At 37.7% G+C, this 18,501-nt stretch overlaps 3 protein-coding genes across 5 annotated transcripts; 2 read left to right on the top strand and 1 right to left on the bottom strand.

Annotated features, from left to right (window-relative positions):
- Window positions 1–97: 97 nt before the first annotated feature.
- Window positions 98–1,535, top strand: LOC663656 (aldo-keto reductase family 1 member A1-B). Its single transcript, XM_008197236.3, has 5 exons — window positions 98–436; window positions 482–585; window positions 631–834; window positions 880–1,130; window positions 1,175–1,535. The coding sequence occupies exons 1-5, from the start codon at window positions 301–303 to the stop codon at window positions 1,485–1,487; spliced, it is 1,008 nt and encodes a 335-aa protein (XP_008195458.1). The 5' UTR covers window positions 98–300; the 3' UTR covers window positions 1,488–1,535.
- Window positions 1,476–18,138, bottom strand: Mcm5 (Minichromosome maintenance 5). Its single transcript, XM_015981363.2, has 10 exons — window positions 17,992–18,138; window positions 4,821–5,101; window positions 4,519–4,774; window positions 4,299–4,471; window positions 4,016–4,256; window positions 3,303–3,965; window positions 3,161–3,253; window positions 3,001–3,113; window positions 1,800–2,071; window positions 1,476–1,747 (listed from the first exon to the last, which is right to left on the bottom strand). The coding sequence occupies exons 2-10, from the start codon at window positions 4,973–4,975 to the stop codon at window positions 1,518–1,520; spliced, it is 2,196 nt and encodes a 731-aa protein (XP_015836849.2). The 5' UTR covers window positions 4,976–5,101; window positions 17,992–18,138; the 3' UTR covers window positions 1,476–1,517.
- Pli (Pellino) lies at window positions 5,505–17,593 on the top strand. Of its 3 annotated transcripts, none has more exons than XM_064355406.1 (8): window positions 5,505–5,940; window positions 13,449–13,547; window positions 15,173–15,404; window positions 15,455–15,649; window positions 15,705–15,995; window positions 16,317–16,532; window positions 16,582–16,697; window positions 16,752–17,593. In XM_064355406.1, the coding sequence occupies exons 1-8, from the start codon at window positions 5,816–5,818 to the stop codon at window positions 16,876–16,878; spliced, it is 1,401 nt and encodes a 466-aa protein (XP_064211476.1). In that variant the 5' UTR covers window positions 5,505–5,815; the 3' UTR covers window positions 16,879–17,593. The 3 variants fall into 3 exon arrangements, with proteins under 3 accessions (XP_064211476.1, XP_967308.1, XP_008195460.1); XM_962215.5 differs by lacking the exon at window positions 5,505–5,940 and adding an exon at window positions 7,071–7,451; XM_008197238.3 differs by lacking the exon at window positions 5,505–5,940 and adding an exon at window positions 9,310–9,392.
- Window positions 18,139–18,501: the final 363 nt, after the last annotated feature.

The following is an 18,501-nucleotide window of genomic DNA, read 5'->3' as shown; positions in this document are numbered from 1 at the left end:
TAATTGCATAATCTGCCATAAAAAGTCAACAAGACTTTATATTTTTACAGGAAAATTACCCTGTAGTTTACCAAACAAACACCAATTTTGACTGCTTAAAATATTGGTTTACGTTGCCACCACTCGACCTAGAAGCAACCACAAACCATCCCTTGAAAATCGATAAGTTTCTAACCCTCTCAATCGCGCCATAAAATACAAACAAGTGAAAATTTGACAATCTAAAAATAGTGTCAAGTTCGCATGAAAATAGCGTCTCAACCTAATTACAAACTTCAGTAGTAAACGAAACGGCGAACTATGAAATACGTAAAATTGTCACACGTTAATGGGCTTCTAGAAATGCCCATGGTGGGTCTGGGCACGTGGAGGGCCCAGCCAGAGGAGATGGAAAAGGCTTTATGGGCCGCCTTGGACGCTGGCTATAGACACATTGGTAAGTAATTTATTTGCTCGATTTTTCATAATTTGTTAATTACAGACACTGCTTTTAATTATAATACGGAGGAAACGATCGGAAAAGTACTAAAACAGTGGTTTAGTCAGGGCAAAGGCAAGCGAGAGGATCTATTCATAACGACTAAAGTAAATTTGGGTAATTTTTTTTTCGAATCATTATTTAATTTTTAGTTACCAAATTGTGCAAACCGGGCTTGTGACGTCGCCCGTTTCTTACAAATGTCCCTCAAAAAACTACAAACAAATTACGTGGACTTGTACCTAATCCACATGCCCTTCAGCTTCCACTTAAACGAGACAAACTTCACACCTTTGACGAACGAAGACGGTTCGTTTAGTCTCGACTACGACAGTGATTTAATCGCAACCTGGCAGGTAAAAATCTGCCGTAAAAATTGAACAATTAACAAAAAATTCAAGGCGATGGAACAACAAGTCGATCAAGGCTTAATCAAAGCGATCGGTTTATCAAACTTCAGTGGCGAACAAATCGAACGAATTTACACCGCTGCGCGGATCAAACCTTCCGTTTTACAAATCGAACTGCACGCTTACTTGCAACAAAACGAACTGCGGGCGCTTTGCCGCAAATTGGGGATCGCAGTGACGGCGTACGCGCCCCTGGGAAGCCCCGGCGCCAACAACCATTTCAATTCGAAATACAATTACTCGTAAGCATGAAAATCGTCTAGTTTTCTGACTTACCGACTTGCAGGATTCACGACTTTCCCGATATTTTGGGCCACCCGCTCGTGGACCAACTGGCACAAAAGTACAATAAAACCCCAGGCCAGGTCTTGCTGCGGCACTTGATCCAGCAGGATATTATTGTGATACCGAAAAGTGGTAATTCGGAGCGACTCAAGTCAAACATTGACGTGTTCGATTTTGAGTTGAGTCGGGAGGATATGGAACAGTTGAATGGACTGGATCGGGGGGAGAATGGGCGAATTTTCGACTTCTTGTTTTTCAAAGGAGTGGAGAAACATCCCGAGTATCCATTCAAACACCGGATCGACGGTTGGTAGAATTAGTATTGTTACAAAGACAACAATAAATTAACTGATACGATACAACATTTTTCGTTGCATCCTGTGCTGTAATTGTCCACGCCTGATCATCGTATAGATGACTTTGTTTATGGCTTGTTCAGGGTACTGCTGTTGGGTGAAGTCCTGAATGATGGTCTGGTGGGAGACTTGAGTACCGATAGCAAACCGGCGTTTTAGCTGTTTTTCGATGCGGATCAACATTTCGTGCTCTTCTTCAGTCGTGAACCCTTCACCACCTGGCAAATTATTATAGTACTTGGTTAAATTACAGTTAACTGTAATACCGACCAGCTAAGCCACCACTCATGGCAGCGTCCAGTGTTGAGACTTGAAACAGGCGTAAAGCTTCATTGATGTGGGTTTCAGTAGCGAATGGAAGGAGTTGCATTTTGGCTAAACTTTCCGCAATACGAATTACTGCCTCGAGTTGACGGACCGTAATAGGGATGCTGTTGCGTTTGTCGACCTCTTTCTCGTGCTGGTGGGCACCGGAACGCATCATGACGTAGCGGCGCTTGAGCTTGTCGCCGGCTTCGGCGTTCAAACGGGGGCCACAACGGCTGAAAATAAAAATAATAATAATAATAATAATAATTCGTACAGCTATTGATCTCTTCCGAGATATCGGCACCGTCATATCGAGCATGTTAACTTTGTTAGTTAACAAAATCATCAAGTTTATAATAACAATGCTCTAATAAATATGATTTTAACTTAGATTTAAATTGTGTCAGCGAATTTAGCAAACGAATGTCCTGCGGCAAATTTCTGAAAATCTGAACAGACTTATAATAAACACCATTTTTAAAAAAAGAGGAGTTATGTTCTGGAATTCGGATGTCTTTGCAGAACCTTGTAACTTTATTGAAACTTACATAATATTTGTCTTTATTTTTTTCAAAGAGATGCTCATTCTCTTTCACAAATACTGCGAGACTGTAGATATACATTGATGTTAGAGGTAGAATTCCAAGTGATTTAAAAAAGGGCTTACGACTCTCATGTGGTTTTTTGAAAAGCATGCATCGTATGATTCTTTTTTGCAACACAAAGGCTTCTTTTGAACTGGTAGAAGAGCCCCAAAATATTAATCCATACGAGAGAGTAGAGTGTACATACGCAAAATAAAACATTTTTAAAGTATCTATACTTACACTAGTGCGCAAGTTACGAATAATGTATGAATATTTGGCTAGTTTGCGACATACATAATTACTATGTGCGTTAAATTTTAAAGCTTTATCGATGTATAAGCCTAAAAACTTTACTTCATCGGCCAACGGAACAGATTTTGTACCAAGCTTAATATAGATACTGGATGACATTGGGCCATTTCTATATTGTACCACAACAGTTTTGTTCATATTTAAAAAAACGTTTAGTTTTTTAAATGTCGTCAAAGAACGTTTTTTTTGCTTGGAATAGAGTGGGTGCCCTCAGTGTTTAGTTATTTATGATAATTTTCCAGAATTTGGTTATTTCTACTCACGTCCTGCAATATCTGATGTATTTTTTGATGAATTCGAGCGAAAGTTCACCGTCCCTGGGTTGGTTGACTTCGCCCGCGTTCATGTGCACGCCCATGATATGCCGGGCTAAAGTCTAAAAGCATTTAATAAGAAACGAAATAAGTTATTTTTTTTTGTTACCATATCGCGCTGTTGGTCGTGTTCATCCTTCACAATGAAAATCATATCAAAACGTGAGAGAATCGTCGGCATAAAATCAATATTTTCCTCTCCCTGAAACCCAAATTAAGTAAATTGTGTAAAATCAGTTTGGAAAAATCACTTTTGTCTCATCCCAACGCCCGAAAATGCTATTAGCGGCCGCTAGAACGGAACAACGCGAATTCAAAGTTGTGGTAATCCCCGCTTTCGCGATCGAAATCGTTTGCTGTTCCATTGCTTCGTGAATGGCAACTCGATCGTCCTCCCTCATTTTATCAAACTCATCAATACACACAACTCCACCATCGGCCAAAACCATCGCACCTCCTTCCATGACAAAATTCCTGGAGGAAGGTTCCCGCATTACCGACGCCGTTAACCCAGCAGCGGAGCTCCCTTTGCCAGAAGTGTACACTCCAATGGGGGCCACCCGTTCCACAAACTTCAATAATTGCGACTTGGCAGTTCCGGGATCCCCCAATAATAAAATATTAATATCGCCACGTCGTGTCAAACCATCAGGCAGACGTTTGCGGGAACCCCCGAATAAAAGACAAGCTATGGCTTTCTTAATATCAAGAGCTCCGAAAATCGACGGTGCGATGCTATTGGCGATTCGTTCGTAAATATTGGGCGAATCGGCCATTCGCCGAAACATGTTTTCTTCTTCGGCGGTCACGACAGAAGTCGGGGAACCACCGACACCTTCAGTGTCGAGTTGCACCCCCACGACGCGAATATACGGGGCTCGGACGCCCGTTGTGCCGCGCTCACGGTCATCACGCTACAAAACGACTGTCCTAAAAAAATGTAAAAAAATATTTGGGGGATTACCCGGCCCACTTTTGCGATTTTCTTGATCGAGTAAATCCCCAAGACGAAGATTCGGTTCCCGGGGACCACTTTCTCGCACAAGTAGCGGTCGCAGTAGAGGGTGAGGTGTCGGGGGATTTCCCCTTGAGGGATTCCGTCTGGTAGTTCTTGCAATTTGAGGATTTGGAAATCGACGCAGTGGCATTTGTCAGGGATTATGAAGTAGGGGTCCAAGGGGCACTTGGCCTGGCCTGCTTGCTCCCTATTTTTACGATTAACAATTTTTGAATTTTTGTTAACTCACGTGTTGCATTTGCGTGGCATAACATAGCCTTCCATCCCGGGCTTCACAGGTAAATTGGGGATTACGTTCTGGCACGAACGGCACTGGATTGCGATTTTCGTAGCTTTGGCTTTAATCCCTGACGCACTGACCACAATCCCTGGGATTTTCACTAGTTTTGAGACAACGTCCGACTGAAATCATGCGATTGTAAAGCGGTAAACCCCCGAAAAAACCCTACTTTCATGTTCCTTAAGTTTGTCGGAGTGGCGTCTGAAGACAGCATAATTTGTATGTCTTCAACTGCTTCCTCTCCTTCGGGACGTGGGGCTGTGAGTTCGTCGGCCACTTCCTTGGCCGCTTCCTCAAATATAACCAAGTGTTCCGACGGGTGTTTGTATAGTTTGTCGGCCAACGTCTCGTCAAAAGCGCCAACATCTTCAATGTTGACTTCCAGGTAATATTGGCGCAGGTTGTAATTGCGCTTCAGGGTGTCCCTATAAGGGGGTTTCAGTGATTTTTGGCAATAAATTGGAAACAGACCTGTATTTGTAGCTGAAATTGTCGGTGTGGTATTGTCGGATGAACTCCTTGAACTTTTTCTTAACACCTTGTAAATTGATTTGGGGGTCGCTTTGGTTGTCCTCAACCGTGAAATTATCACTGTAAAACACTCCTGGATCATCGAAACCTTCCATTTTCGTATAAAACACCGATTTTGTGGCGAATAAAGCGTTGTTGTTACACGGAAGTAAATTGGCGGGAACTTTGCGCCAAAGCTGCCAACATTAGTGGTGACGTTTGGTGCCACAAATTCACTAAAACTGGTTTAAAAATTCAAATTTGAAATTCTTTATTTATTTCGAACGTTTTCAAGTTATGAACTTGGTTTAATTTGCCGCTTCTGTCCTTTGTTAATAATAATTGGCTCATTTTTTGCTAAAAAACGCAATAATGTCGCAAAAATTCAGCAAAAAAAAATCAAAAAAATCACTGAATTAGCTCAAAAATTGTCAGTGTCACTTTGACAGTTCCAAAAAAATGGCATTTGAATAATTTGGGTAAAAATAATAAAAATAAATAAATCTGACCCAACATGAAAGAAACTGAACCGGACGTTGTTTCGATTTTAAATTTACGATTCAAAAAAATTCTTTTATGTGATTTTTTTTTGACGAGGGGGGTGAAAAAATTTTTGCACTTCTGCGCCCCTCCAGCCTCAAATTGCATCATCTCCGCCCAGATCTAGGCCGCACCACTGGCGTATTTTGAACAAGTTGAAACCAGTCAGATTGGTGGATGTTGGGCGCTGATTCATCCTCGAACCAATCGCTTAGTCGGAAGTGCCACAAAACCTGCCAGATTTCGCCTCCACAGAGCAAAATCTGCGAAAATGTTGTGCTCGTCTTTGTTTTGACTTGTCGACGCAAAGTCATGACAAGAATGGATCTTTCCACTCTTTCCTATAATATTCTGCGCGATTCGGTGGTTGTCGTGACTTGTCTTCTGATATTTAGTGGTGACTTTACGGCCGGAAAATGGACGAGAGAAAAATGGAACCGAAGGAAGTTTCCACTGAAGTTTTAGTTAAAGTGTATTGCGAAATTGAGTGGTGTTTTAGTGACTCTGGGGATAATAACATGCTAATTAAGAAAATGAAGTTGTAAGTTTGCCATGTTTTTTGTTGTTTGTTTTTCTTGTATTACTTTCTTCTTGTGACATTGATATTGATAACGATGTGATAAGAATGGTTGACTATGAACTGCCTAAGACTTAATTTTTGAATAGGTAATGTGAGAATTTCACCACTTTGGCCTTGCCTATGATTAGTCAGCTAAATTTTTCAGAATTTTGAAAAAAAGGCCCCAATATTTTTTTCAAATAATAAAATTACCAGCAGCCAAAAAATGAACATGCACAATTTTAATTTTCAGGGTGAGTAAATAGTGCCAATTAACACTTTAGCAAAAACCTTATCAGGGCCTTTACATTTATTTATATTTTCTTTTGAAACCGATCGTTTAAAACAATATCGTATTTCAAACGTGAATTTGATATTTGTTGGCCTTGTTTTGCAAAATTTAGAGAAATTCTATAGACGAAAAATGCTTTAACCCGATAGAAATATTAAAAATAGGGAAAAATACCACATTTCAGAAGCAATTTTGTTCATTTTTGCTTTTATCTTAGTTAAATCTGTGAGTATACGCGAAAAAAGCTCGGATACGGCTCGATTTGTAAACTTCATTATCGTAATAAATTCTCGTCATTCTCGGTAAATAATAACTCTACAGAGTGTTTCTTTTTAGTACTAAATTATCGCTCCTTGGAGCATATTATTAAAAAAAAGATGCCAAAGAAAGACTTTCTTTGGCACCCCTGTAGATTAAAATTATGTCTAGCCGCGATGTTTTTTTGTCACTTTAAAGTGAAATAAAATAGTTTTCACTGGTAACAAGTTTTTCTTGATCTTGATCTAAATCTTCCAAATTTTTATAATGTCTATTGTTACACCCTAAAGTCTGATTAATTTAATTTATTTATTAATTTATTAGTTCAGTAAAATTACAAAGAGAAAATGTATTCCGACACCATGTTGGTAGCGTTGGTACTCCTGAAAGCCGGCCCTGACCATTGCAATTTCCCACCGCCTTTTTTGCATTAGGCCATTTCGCATTTACGCTGACAAGGTGATAATAGATTTGGTCGATGAATCGTCAATAAAGACATTCAAAAATTCGCCAAAATCGTGCACCCCGCCACTGTCGTCTGTCATTTCGCTTTTTCACTTCCGGTCCCAGCAGATGTCAGCACTCGCCCAATGTTTACATCCCACCGTCGACGTCCCCCACGATCGACATCCATCCACCGCGCCATTGTTATCGGTAAAAGTGCGGAGAGTGTCCGTGGAAAAGCATCACCGTGCGTGTTTTTCCCCTTGGAAGTCGTGCTTTCATCGCAAACGGTGCGAAACCTCCGTGAAAGCGTCCGCCAGTGCAACGAAGACGGCCGTGCCTAGTGAATGCGTGTGCCACCAGTGATAAACATGCACGAATCGGCGGCTCTAGTGATGTTTTTAGTGAAGCAACGACACCAGTGATTGATATTTTTATGCGTTTCGAATACGACAATCGCAGCCAAACTGTTTAAGACGGCTTCAGAAATGGTGAAAAGGTGGGTACTGGCACCACGAGGGGACTTCATCACGATTTAATCGCTTCATTATTGATTTTGTGCGATTATTATGACGACAAAGGGCCATCGCGACGCCTGATTGTCACTGGAAATGTCAACGATCGGCGATTTTTTATCGCTGGCTAAAGGGGCGTTCACACGTGTTGTTGACAATAACAAGGGACGAAAGTCCACTTTTCCTAACGGTGTGCCTTAAGACGTGATCGAAAAATTAGACAATTTTGGGTCACATGTGGGTACAGTACCGCTAGGAAGTTTTGGCCATTAGTTGCCGGCCTGGCCAAAATTCTCGGTCACGACTGTACATTTCTAATTACCATTTATCAGTGATCTCATTGGTGTAGTCGTAGCATGTTTTTCATGAATTATACATTACAAATAGCTATTAATGATGCACGTGCTTATTAGCGTGAGTAATTGAGATTTTCATACAAAATTGAGCAAGTTTTTAACCTCGTTTGACGATATTTTGTTTGAGTTTTACAAGAGGAAGTGCTTATCTGTTTCGCAAGATAATAAATATTCCAAGTCGAAGATTAAGGACTGAAAACCAAAGATTAATTCTAGAGGTAGTTGGTCACAAATTGCAAGAAACTGAATGAATCACAACAGAAAAATACCAGTCACTCTTACAAATTGTAGAGTAGTGGAACTGAGAACTAATGCAAAGTCCACAAGCAAATTTTTTTTTTGCATTTTAACCCAAACATTTATATAATTACGTCAAGAATTACTTTATTTTGAGTTCAAAAACTCACTTATTGTGCGAAATTTCCTTCCAACACGGCAAATAATTTCCAACTATGGTCGAAAATACTGAGTTCTGAGTTTTTTGATAAGTGAGAAATTAAGATTTTTCCGAACGTAATCAGTTCGCTTATAAATAAATGCGTGAATGCAAAATTTGAAATTGAATTTTTAAGAAAAGTAATAAACAATTGGTTGTTCCTAAATTGAATCATTACCTCACAGGTCAGTTTTTATCTCAGTTTAAATATTTGTATCGACTGATTTATTTTTCTACAAAAAGATCTTACTTTCTGAGACCTTCAGCAACAATACTATATATAGAAATTTGAAAGAGAATTATAAAATAAAAAAAATAGTTTATTATACAAGTAAAAAAAAGTTGTTCATTATCTGTGAGTGATGGGGAAAGGAATCACGAGCAGACAATGCCAATTTTTTTTGCTCTAGGAAATTTTAACTTTCGGCAAAATATGACCAAAGTATACATTAAAATTGACTTTCGTTTCTCCTTTTTAATAGCGAGAAACTTTTTCTGGTGTCAAAATAACTTTCAGGAGATGTACAGCAATGATAAAAAAACTCCACTGACTTTACTCTGACGTTTCAATTTTTGTTACCATAGTTACACATACGTCAGTGCATTTTTTAGCAACTATACCAACCTAGGGATATGACAGGGTGTTCAAATAAAAATATAAAAAAATATTTCAGTTTTTTGTTTCTTGAATAACTTTAAATGTTGAGATTGCGCCGCCTGTAATTGCAGATACGGGTTAAAAATGTGGAATAATTAACCTGCTACTTGAACTTTGTTTCGCTCCTGGCCATTTGAATTGGTAAAAGCCGTCGTTTCTTGTTTATTTTTTTAGGCATTGACCAACGGTTGGATTATACTTTTTATTCACTTGAGTAATGCGGGCACGCACCACCATTTTTCTCTTTGTTAAATCGATCTTTTATGGAAATTTGCGTCAGAGAATGACTCGGATAAAAGCAACGAAACGTCGATTGTTCCGGTCGTCCTCAAAATTATCAAGACTAGAACAAATATTTTTTTCGCCAACATTGCTTATCGTCAATATTGAACGCGAAAAACCCTAGTTGTGTTAGTCTTTGCAGTGCTGGTAGCATGTGTTGCTTGAAATATCTGTCCGATTCGATATTCATCAAGTATTTATTCCAAGTGTTGTGTGTGTGTGGTGTGCTTGGAGAGCGTGTCCAGATGAACTTTTCCCCTAGTTTCTAACCCGTTTTGTCCCTAGTCCCCGATGAAAATACACGTTAAAAATGCATGTCATTAGTTACGACAGGCTCGCTACGTGAACAAATTCGCATAAATATTTTAATACAGTTTATTAATCTTGACTCACTTTCGCGACCGAAATTGGAGGAATTTTTCAAATTCTTTGTTTAATAACCGTTTCAAGCGCCAATTAGTCAATGACGTCCAAAGGTAATTTCTATCATCGGGCGAGAGCATTGCACGCGATAATGATCAAAACAATGATGAAGGTTTTATATCTTTATTTTTGGCACGATAACGCGCTGCGTCGTCTTTTTTTGTTGTTGCTTTATTGTGTTATTACGATTCAAGGAAACGGAACAAATTTGAATAAAAACGGTCACAAATAAATAATTCATCCAATAATTTCGAAAATGTTTACCCGCCACAACAATTTTCATTTTTTTCGATTATTTTACACACAGCTACTCGATTTTTTGAACATATGCCGCACGTAATACGGGGCCCCGGGCAGTACAACCTTTTCCTCTTCGTTCTTTCGTTGTTATAAACCGTTGGCCGCGCTATTGTCCGACTTACGTACGTAAAAATGTAAAAGTGGATTTTCCGTGTTCCATTAATGAGCAATCGATTTTTGGATAATTGCCAAATAAGTTTTGCGTTTTTTCATTTGGTTAATTTCCTTTATCGGTGTTATGGTCATTAACGAAAGAGGTTAGTAATAAACCTTCGAATTTGTGCCTCGACGGGTGAAAGGTTTTTCAAATCATGATTCGGAGTTGTTTCCTCGGGTCAACAAAACGACCCGCAACCATGCACTCAACGAGATTATAATTGAAGTAACGTTTCTCATCGAATGCAAATTAGAAACTGTAACACCGCGTATACCAAGCTTATACAATGTCGTAATGTTTATTATTTTAATAAAAACAAACGCAAGTTCTCTTGTTAGCGGCTAAGTTATTGCAACACGCTTTATTTTTTTAAACAATGGGTACCAGAAACGACCGTTCTTCGACAAGTGTGTGTGTAATTCCATTAATGTCGGAGAGAGGACAAAAGCTTGTTTATCATTTCGACAACTATGTCTCTGTTTCTCGCTAATTAGAAGGGAAATGGATTTTTTTCAAAGATACAGAAAAGCCTTCGAAATTTTCCTAAAAATGCAACAACAAAGTTTTTTGTTTAGGTATCTTCACTATAACAGATTATAGATTCACTTGTTTGGGTAAAATATAATTCTTGTCAACGTATATTTCGTGACCTTCACCCAGTAAACACATTCCAATGAGTATTTAATTATAATTTGTTAATAATTTAATTATCATATCGTTTACAAGTCTGCTTTCGATAAAACCGTATTTAGAGCGCTTCAAGAATGTCTGTAAAATATTAACACGTTATTCAAGAATAAGAATTAACTTGGAACATGCTCGTCTTAGAAATTAGTTGAAAATGTATACTATAATTTTTTTTTTAAAATACAGTGAGATTCAAAAGAGTGGAATAATCTCTCAGGTGATAAAGGACAAACTGAATTTAAAAAATTTTGATTGGATTACGAGTTATTTATTTTGATTGACAATTCGGAAATAAAATTAACTAGACGCCCTCTGGTGATGACTTTTGAACTATGTCGAAAACAGTAAAGAAATTTTCGTAATGCCACATTTAACTGACATTTAATGAATTGTTCAACAATTTTGCGTGTATAGTGTTAATTACTTACAACAGAAAGGATTACTTTAAAAGTACGTGGTGGTAAATACTAGCGTTGACTTTGGTTCTGTAGTTTTTCGTGGTATAAAGTGTTTATTGTTGGAACTTGAAAGTGGATAAAAAGTGAAAAATATTTAAATTTTGATTACAAAGTGTTATCAAACAGTTGTCTAATTAAAGATTATAAGTAATGGATCACAGCGAACACAAAGTTTGGCTCAAGATACCAATAAATTAGTGAAGTGCTATGAATTTTAGGTTAGAATTTTCCAATGAAAAAATCATGAAATGCTGCGGTAAATCTACAAAACTACAATAAAGATTAACAACTGCTGATACATTTAAACGTAAATTATGCCAAAAGGTAGGCTTTTCAATGTCTTTGTAATAATTTTCCAATAAAGAAAGTGAACCAAACAGTCATTCGTTATTCGTGTTTTCCTCGTCATCTCTCATTTGTCAACATAAGTTTCTTGCATCAAAGATGCAATAATCATTCCGCATAGGCAATTTAATAATTGTGAAGCCCCAAAATTCGTACAACGCTCAAAATATCCGAATAAACATTAATTTTATTTTTCCCGCCATTTATGGTTACTGTTTTCGACCTAGCTCAGTGGCGCCTCCAACGGTAATTTTACTTCCGAATTATAAGCGTCAAAAAAATGCCAATGTTTGTCATGTCATGTCATGACGTAAACATGGATAAAATTCCATTTTATCGTCAAGTTGGAATGAAGCAAATTATCACCGTTTTGATTTTTTTTGGTTTTTTGTAATTAATTGGAACAATTTGGGAGCAGGTGAAATGTGAGAAGCCAGGAAACTTGCGACCTTTTTCCACTTGACAGGTGATTAGCCAATCAAGTAAACTAAATGATCAGTGGGCGGAAAATCGAAAACTGCGGATTTTCCCCGGAAAATATGCGACGAACGTGGCCGACATTCCTGCGTTAATAATACATTTTCTCCGGTCCGTTTGTAATTAAAGGGTCAGTGGAATGAATATATTTCTACCAAGTTTAGACAACGGTCCATTAGTTTGTCGACCACGCATCGTCCGTGGGGTAATTACCGGTTCACTCAACCCGAAAAAATAATTCTCTTGTCCAAATAAATACGTACGCATTGTTGTTGATTTGATATCAGATGCAGGTGTTTGCATCTCTTTGTAAACTAAAGTCGGAGCAGGAAACGGTTTCAGCATTCAGAATGCACAGTTAGAAAATGAAAATAAAAGTCGATGCCTGCTTTCAGGAAATATCTCTTCGGTTCCAGATCGTTGCTGTTGCTGCTTTTAATAGAGCGTCTTATGTAAGACGTGATCCTGGTCAGTCGGGGATTTTATACGTGTATTTATGTGAGGAGTCGCGTCCTATTTACGGTCTATTAACATCGGGAAGGGTCGATAACCGACTATCTCCTTCGAAAACACACACAAAACTTGAAAAAAATCGTACTGTGTGGGGATAGGCTACGAATTTTTTTTTGAGGTTGGTCATTGACAGGTGAAGTTTCGGTCGATTAATTAAAAACTTGTTCCTCTGTCTACGGCTCCGAGACAAGTCTGCAGCAAGTTGGTTCTTGTCGTCTCAGAATTATTTGATTTAATGTCGGAGAGAATAATTTTTACATTTGAACAAAAAAAACACTTCCAAGTTCTTGCGCCATGAGGTTACTCGGCTATCAATCAGAAACGAAACAAATCAAACGAAATGAAAACCTGAGTTACGCTCTTGCAAAACTATGGGACCGAATCTCCGATTGAAAAACTAGCAAAAATCGCCTGTTTTTTGACTCAGCTACGCCACTGCGTCAGCTACCACCTCGTACCACTCAAGAAAACGGATCGGAATTTACTTGAAACAAGTCGGGGAGTTACCATAGTTCCAAGCATGCAACGGCAATAAAACCGGCGAAAATTCCTATAATTACGTCGGAATCGGTGTTAATTACGGTTTTTTCGTTTCGTCGGACTCAACTTTCAACTCTAGTTGTATTGATGCGGCCTTAAATCCGGCATCAATCATTCGGCGAAGACATATCGCATATCTTATTGGAAGAAAGCGGTCGATATGGGGAGGATGTTCCGGACGAATTATTAATAAAACGGGTCAAAGTTGCACACGAATGGCACCCCTGCGTGCACACTTTGTACGTGGGAATTTATTTATTGTCAAGCTTCTTCCTTGACCTGTTGGTGAACATAATTATAATCACGAAAGTAGCCAACTTTCTTGCTCAAACAATGTGTTTTTTTATAGATCGGATGGCACCGAGTCTCCAATATTAGAAGAACAAGAGAGTGCCAACTCAGAGAAACCAAAACAACTCGTCAAATATGGAGAACTAGTCATTTTAGGGTAAGTGTAAGGTTTCGATTTGATGATCCGATTAGAAAGAAAAGTCTCGTGTGACATTTATAGGGGTTCTGCAATTGCCTATATTCACCTCTAAACATTCGATTAAGTGCAGTATGGTTCCAGTAACACGTTTAATCAGCGCTTATTTAGAGAAACCGTGCGTTTTTCCTTCCTTTTTAATTATACAAATACATGAGTGTGGACGTGATCATTTGCCTGTCACCGTGAACCACTTTCTTGCGGTTTTGTGTTGAAAAAAGTGTGTTGGCCTTGTGTGGTAAAAACGCGAGACGTCCCTTCCGTTTTGTCTGCAATACTCATTCCAAGTTATTATCTTATCCGCAGTAGAATTTTTGTTGAAACACATTGTAAAATAATTGCTAAACCACAAGTTCACTGTACGGGTTCATTGTTACATTTGTTTGGCAGCTAAGAATAAAATTAAAAAACCATTTTTTTCATTTTCGTTGTCCCGCTTCTACTTTTGTTAAAAATAAGTAAATAAATGCTATTTTCTAGTAGTTAGCCTTTTAAGTAATAAGCTGCTACAGTGCAAAACAGTTTTTGTTTAGATCATTAATTGTTTTGTTTTTTGAAACATTTTTATTATTTTACTTGAATAAAAGTGAAAAAAAGCAAGCATCCTGAGTTTAATTAAATTTATTACCAAATTATGATTATGATGAGACAGAATAGGATTTGTAATAAAATTTGATTAATTTCAGTTACGTGATTTTTTTGTACTCTGAATGGTGGTCTAATCTTATATCTGATTTATTTTCATTATTTAATACGAGAACCTACTTAAAATAGAAAAAAAATTGTTTCACCTCTTTACACATTTAAGATTTTATATCGCATCTTATTGATTATTTTTATTTGAAATACATAGTAAAATAGTGAAAAAAAGTATTAATAGTTTTTAGTTTTTCCATATTTTTTATAATTTCCCTTATATATTTTTTTTTCGTTTTCTTTTTCCTACATACAGTTTGATTTTTGTCTACGAAACATCTATCTGAACGATTAATTAGTTATACGTAATAGAAAGTTTTGGCTCTTCTTTTCTTACCTCGATAAAATAAACCCAAACGAGGTAAATTTATTGCAGTTATTAAAAAAGTTTAAAATTGTCATTTAGTGTAATTAATCAGTGCTTTGTTTAAACTTTCTAATTCATAAAATAAAATAATACACGAAATTATTTTTATCTCGCACTTTCCAATTTATTTATTAATTTACTGAGAAAACATTACTTTGATTTTAATTCGGTTTTAATTTGGCAATCTTGACTTTTAAATTAAAACTTAATATAATTCCGTTTTGCAAATATATTGTTTAGCATTTTTTGCAATATTTTACATACTTTTGCCACTAGACGAAAAAAATGTGGATTTTGGTATTTTTCGTAGAATAATTCTAAAATGTTTGAAGCGCTTTTGAAAATAAATTTCAGCCCGGATTGTTAAATATTTTGAGTAAAATGTTTACACACTTGTAGGTTTCCTCATTCCACGCACCTAACCTGCTTATTTTGGCTCATCTGCACGCTTATAAATATTTCCCTTTGATTCATTTACTTTCGGAGTGATTTTTTTTCACCTTGACATTCTTTCTGTCTTTAGATACAACGGTTTTCTACCTCAGGGCGACCGAGGCAGACGACGTAGCAAATTCGTATTGTACAAACGACCAACAGCGAACGGAGTCAAGAGATCGAAACACTATGTCGTCAAAACGCCCCATTCGTCTCAGGCCATCCTGGACGCAAACCAGCACTCGATATCCTACACACTTTCACGCAACCATGCCGTCATAGTGGAATACACCCCCGACGATGACACCGACATGTTTCAAGTAATTGAGCGTTTTTTGCATTTTAGAGTGTTGCCAATTTTTTTCTTTAGATCGGTCGTTCGTCGGAAGCCCCCATCGACTTCGTGGTCATGGACACCGTCCCCGGGGACAAGACTGGCGAAACCAAGGTGATGCAAAGCACGATATCGCGATTTGCGTGTCGGATTTTATGCGATAGGAAGAATCCGAAAATTGCGAGGATATACGCCGCCGGTTTTGACACCTCCAAAAACATATTTCTCGGGGTATTTTAACAATGATTAAATGGAAAAAAATAGTGTGATGTTTTTTTTTTTGCAGGAGAAAGCAACGAAATGGCAGGAAAACGGGCGCGAAATCGACGGTTTGACCACGAATGGTGTGTTAATTATGCATCCAAGAGGGACGTTTTGTGGGGGAGATGCCAAGTGTAGTTATTGGTTGGAGACGTCTGTTGGTGGAGGTGTGTTTTCGTTGAGGGAGTCAAGGTCGGCCCAACAGAAGGGCCAAGTGGTGGAAAACGAGACGAATATTTTGGAAGATGGGACTTTGATCGATTTGTGCGGGGCTACGCTGTTGTGGAGGTCGGCAGAGGGGCTCACAAAATCGCCGGTAATAGACCAGTTAAATAATCATCACTAAGATACTTGTTTTGAATCCCTAATCGTCTAACAAAAAATGTTTTTTAATTATTTTGCAAAAAATCACAAGCAGGTATTTTGAAGTTTAATTTTTGAAAAAAATAAAATAAATTGCCTTTTATATCTAAACGAGCCGCCCATGTGGGTGGGTTCCTAAAGTTGCCATAGAAATGCGCTGCAATATGTCTGTAACTGTGGTAACAAACAGTTGCCACGGTAAAAACCGCCACAATAACAATAGAAAATCAGCTCAGTGGCGGGTAAAACAATTTGTTTTTCGTCTAATTTTCAGAGCAAACGCGACCTGGAGCGCGAAATCGACGAAATCAACGCCGGTCGCCCGCAGTGCCCCGTTGGCTTGAACACTTTAGTCATTCCCCGAAAAGTCACACCGAACGAAAACCTGCAACAGCCTTACGTTTATCTCAACTGCGGACACGTCCAAGGCTTGCACGATTGGGGCCAAGACAAGGATTCGGGCGCCCGAAAGTGCCCCATTTGCCTAGAAGTAACCGATTTTCCAATTTAGTTGCGAAATTTCTGACGTATTTTTTTAGTTGGGACCGGTTGTGAAGGTCTTTATGGGGCTCGAGCCGGCGTTTTATGTCGATTCGGGGCCCCCGACGTTCGCGTTCAACCCGTGCGGGCACATGGCCACCGAAAAGACCGTCAAGTGAGTTTATTATTATTATTATTTTTTGATTGGGTTAATGTACGTTTATTGCAGGTACTGGGCAAATGTGGCTATTCCGCATGGTACGAATGGGTTTCACGCCGTGTGCCCCTTTTGCGCTTCGCCCCTGGCGGGGTCTCCGGGGTACGTCCGCCTAATTTTCCAGGATAATGTGGATTGAAAGGAATGTAGAGTAGTCCACCAAAGCTTTATTTATGTTTTTGCTCTTTTATTTAATGTATAATTGGTTTTTAGCAGTCTCATTTATTAATTTTTTGGAAATTACCCAATTGTAATTACTTGTAATTATTGTATATAATTGCACTTGAAGATGGGAGCGAGCCGAGAATTGCAGTTGTATCATATCATGATTTTTTTAATGGAAATTGCGGTTTATTACAGTGCAAATGCGTGAATCGTTAAGACTGGTTAGGATTTAGCTTATAATGTAATAAGTATTTAATATAAATCGACCTGTTAATGCAATGTTTTATTCAAAAAAAATATTTTTACATACTTAATTGACCCAGATTTTTTGATTTTATCGTGATAACAGGCTGTCTCAAAATTGGCGAATTTTAGTTCAGAGCTTTGTAGAGAATTGCTTCAATAGTCCAAATATAGAAAAAAAAATTAAGATTCTGGGTTTCAACCAATGTCTCTGCGGGGAAGTCCCAAATCTTCATTTTGTTTTTACATTGGGACTACTGAAGGGATTCTCTACAACGCTTTGAACTCGGAATTCGTTAATTTTGAGACACCCTGTAAGTTTCTCCGTTAGTCACTTTTTGTATATACTAGACGATAAGTTGCCGTAGTTAATATTTAAGCTACTATAGTCCCACGAAATGAATTTATCTGTGCCTGGATTCACTAAAAAAAGTTTAAAAATTGAACTATTTGTTGTTATTTATAACCCCACAAACATGTTTAACAATAACATATTACAAAATATTACCCCAAGGACTCGAATTTGTTACGAAAGTTTAATAAGAGTCCGAGTGTTTAACAGCATTTCGTCGCCGTTTTTTTACGATTTAACTTCGTAATTTTACATTAAACGTTTTTGTGAGCCAATTTTAATAATTTTTGCGATCTAGGCGGCTGTGAATTTCGTATTAAGGAAATTTGCCATCGTTGGGGTCATTGAACCCAAAAATTACGACCAAAAGACACACATTTTCACTAAATCCATATTAGTTTCACTCATAATGTCTTTGATAAAAATTGAAAAAAAAATTGTCTTAGAAGTTAACCATTACCACAGCCATTACTAACCAAATTTTGTACTTACTTGAAAAACACCGAAGCCGCCGTTTTTCTCAAGACTAACCACTCCACACCGAAACACTCAGTCTTTTCACATTTTTCTGTAAATATTTGTCCAAAATACACGCATTAACACCTTTTCTTCGAATTAAATTGTGGAAAATGCGACCACCATTAAATTTGACCCACCGCCAATTGTTTCATTACCAACATTAATACAATTAAATCACTAGATGTCACAGCGCCTAAATCAAACTTTTGAATTTTCAATTGCAAAATACTCCGATACTATCGCCCGTTATTTCCAAGTTTTCCTTACCTCAATTTGTAAAAAAAACACCAGACTCAGTCATTTGCTTTAATTTCACTAAAATCTACAATATATACAAACAGTCTTAAAATAATGGTACCCTTACATTAACTGTAATTATGTAAACATGATTTGAAGTAAAAATAAATACTTTGATAATTTTTCAACACCCTAATTCGGAAACAAAATTAACTAGAAGCCCTCTGGTGATGACTTTTGAACTAT

This window comes from Tribolium castaneum, chromosome 3, assembly GCF_031307605.1.
Source record: "Tribolium castaneum strain GA2 chromosome 3, icTriCast1.1, whole genome shotgun sequence".
NCBI lineage: Eukaryota > Metazoa > Arthropoda > Insecta > Coleoptera > Tenebrionidae > Tribolium > Tribolium castaneum.
Note: the sequence above shows the minus strand (reverse complement) of the source record. Positions and strands in the feature narration are given on the sequence as shown.

Coding starts and splice junctions, on each gene's coding strand:
- LOC663656 (XM_008197236.3), top strand. CDS start 301: ATGAAATACGTAAAATTGTCACACGTTAATGGGCTTCTAGAAATGCCC. Junction 437..481: donor CGCTGGCTATAGACACATTG/GTAAGTAATTTA, acceptor TGTTAATTACAG/ACACTGCTTTTAATTATAAT. Junction 586..630: donor ATCTATTCATAACGACTAAA/GTAAATTTGGGT, acceptor TTTAATTTTTAG/TTACCAAATTGTGCAAACCG.
- Mcm5 (XM_015981363.2), bottom strand. CDS start 4,975: ATGGAAGGTTTCGATGATCCAGGAGTGTTTTACAGTGATAATTTCACG. Junction 3,966..4,015: donor AAATCGCAAAAGTGGGCCGG/GTAATCCCCCAA, acceptor GTCGTTTTGTAG/CGTGATGACCGTGAGCGCGG. Junction 3,254..3,302: donor GGCGTTGGGATGAGACAAAA/GTGATTTTTCCA, acceptor TTTGGGTTTCAG/GGAGAGGAAAATATTGATTT.
- Pli (XM_064355406.1), top strand. CDS start 5,816: ATGGACGAGAGAAAAATGGAACCGAAGGAAGTTTCCACTGAAGTTTTA. Junction 5,941..13,448: donor CTAATTAAGAAAATGAAGTT/GTAAGTTTGCCA, acceptor GTTTTTTTATAG/ATCGGATGGCACCGAGTCTC. Junction 15,996..16,316: donor AGGGGCTCACAAAATCGCCG/GTAATAGACCAG, acceptor TCTAATTTTCAG/AGCAAACGCGACCTGGAGCG.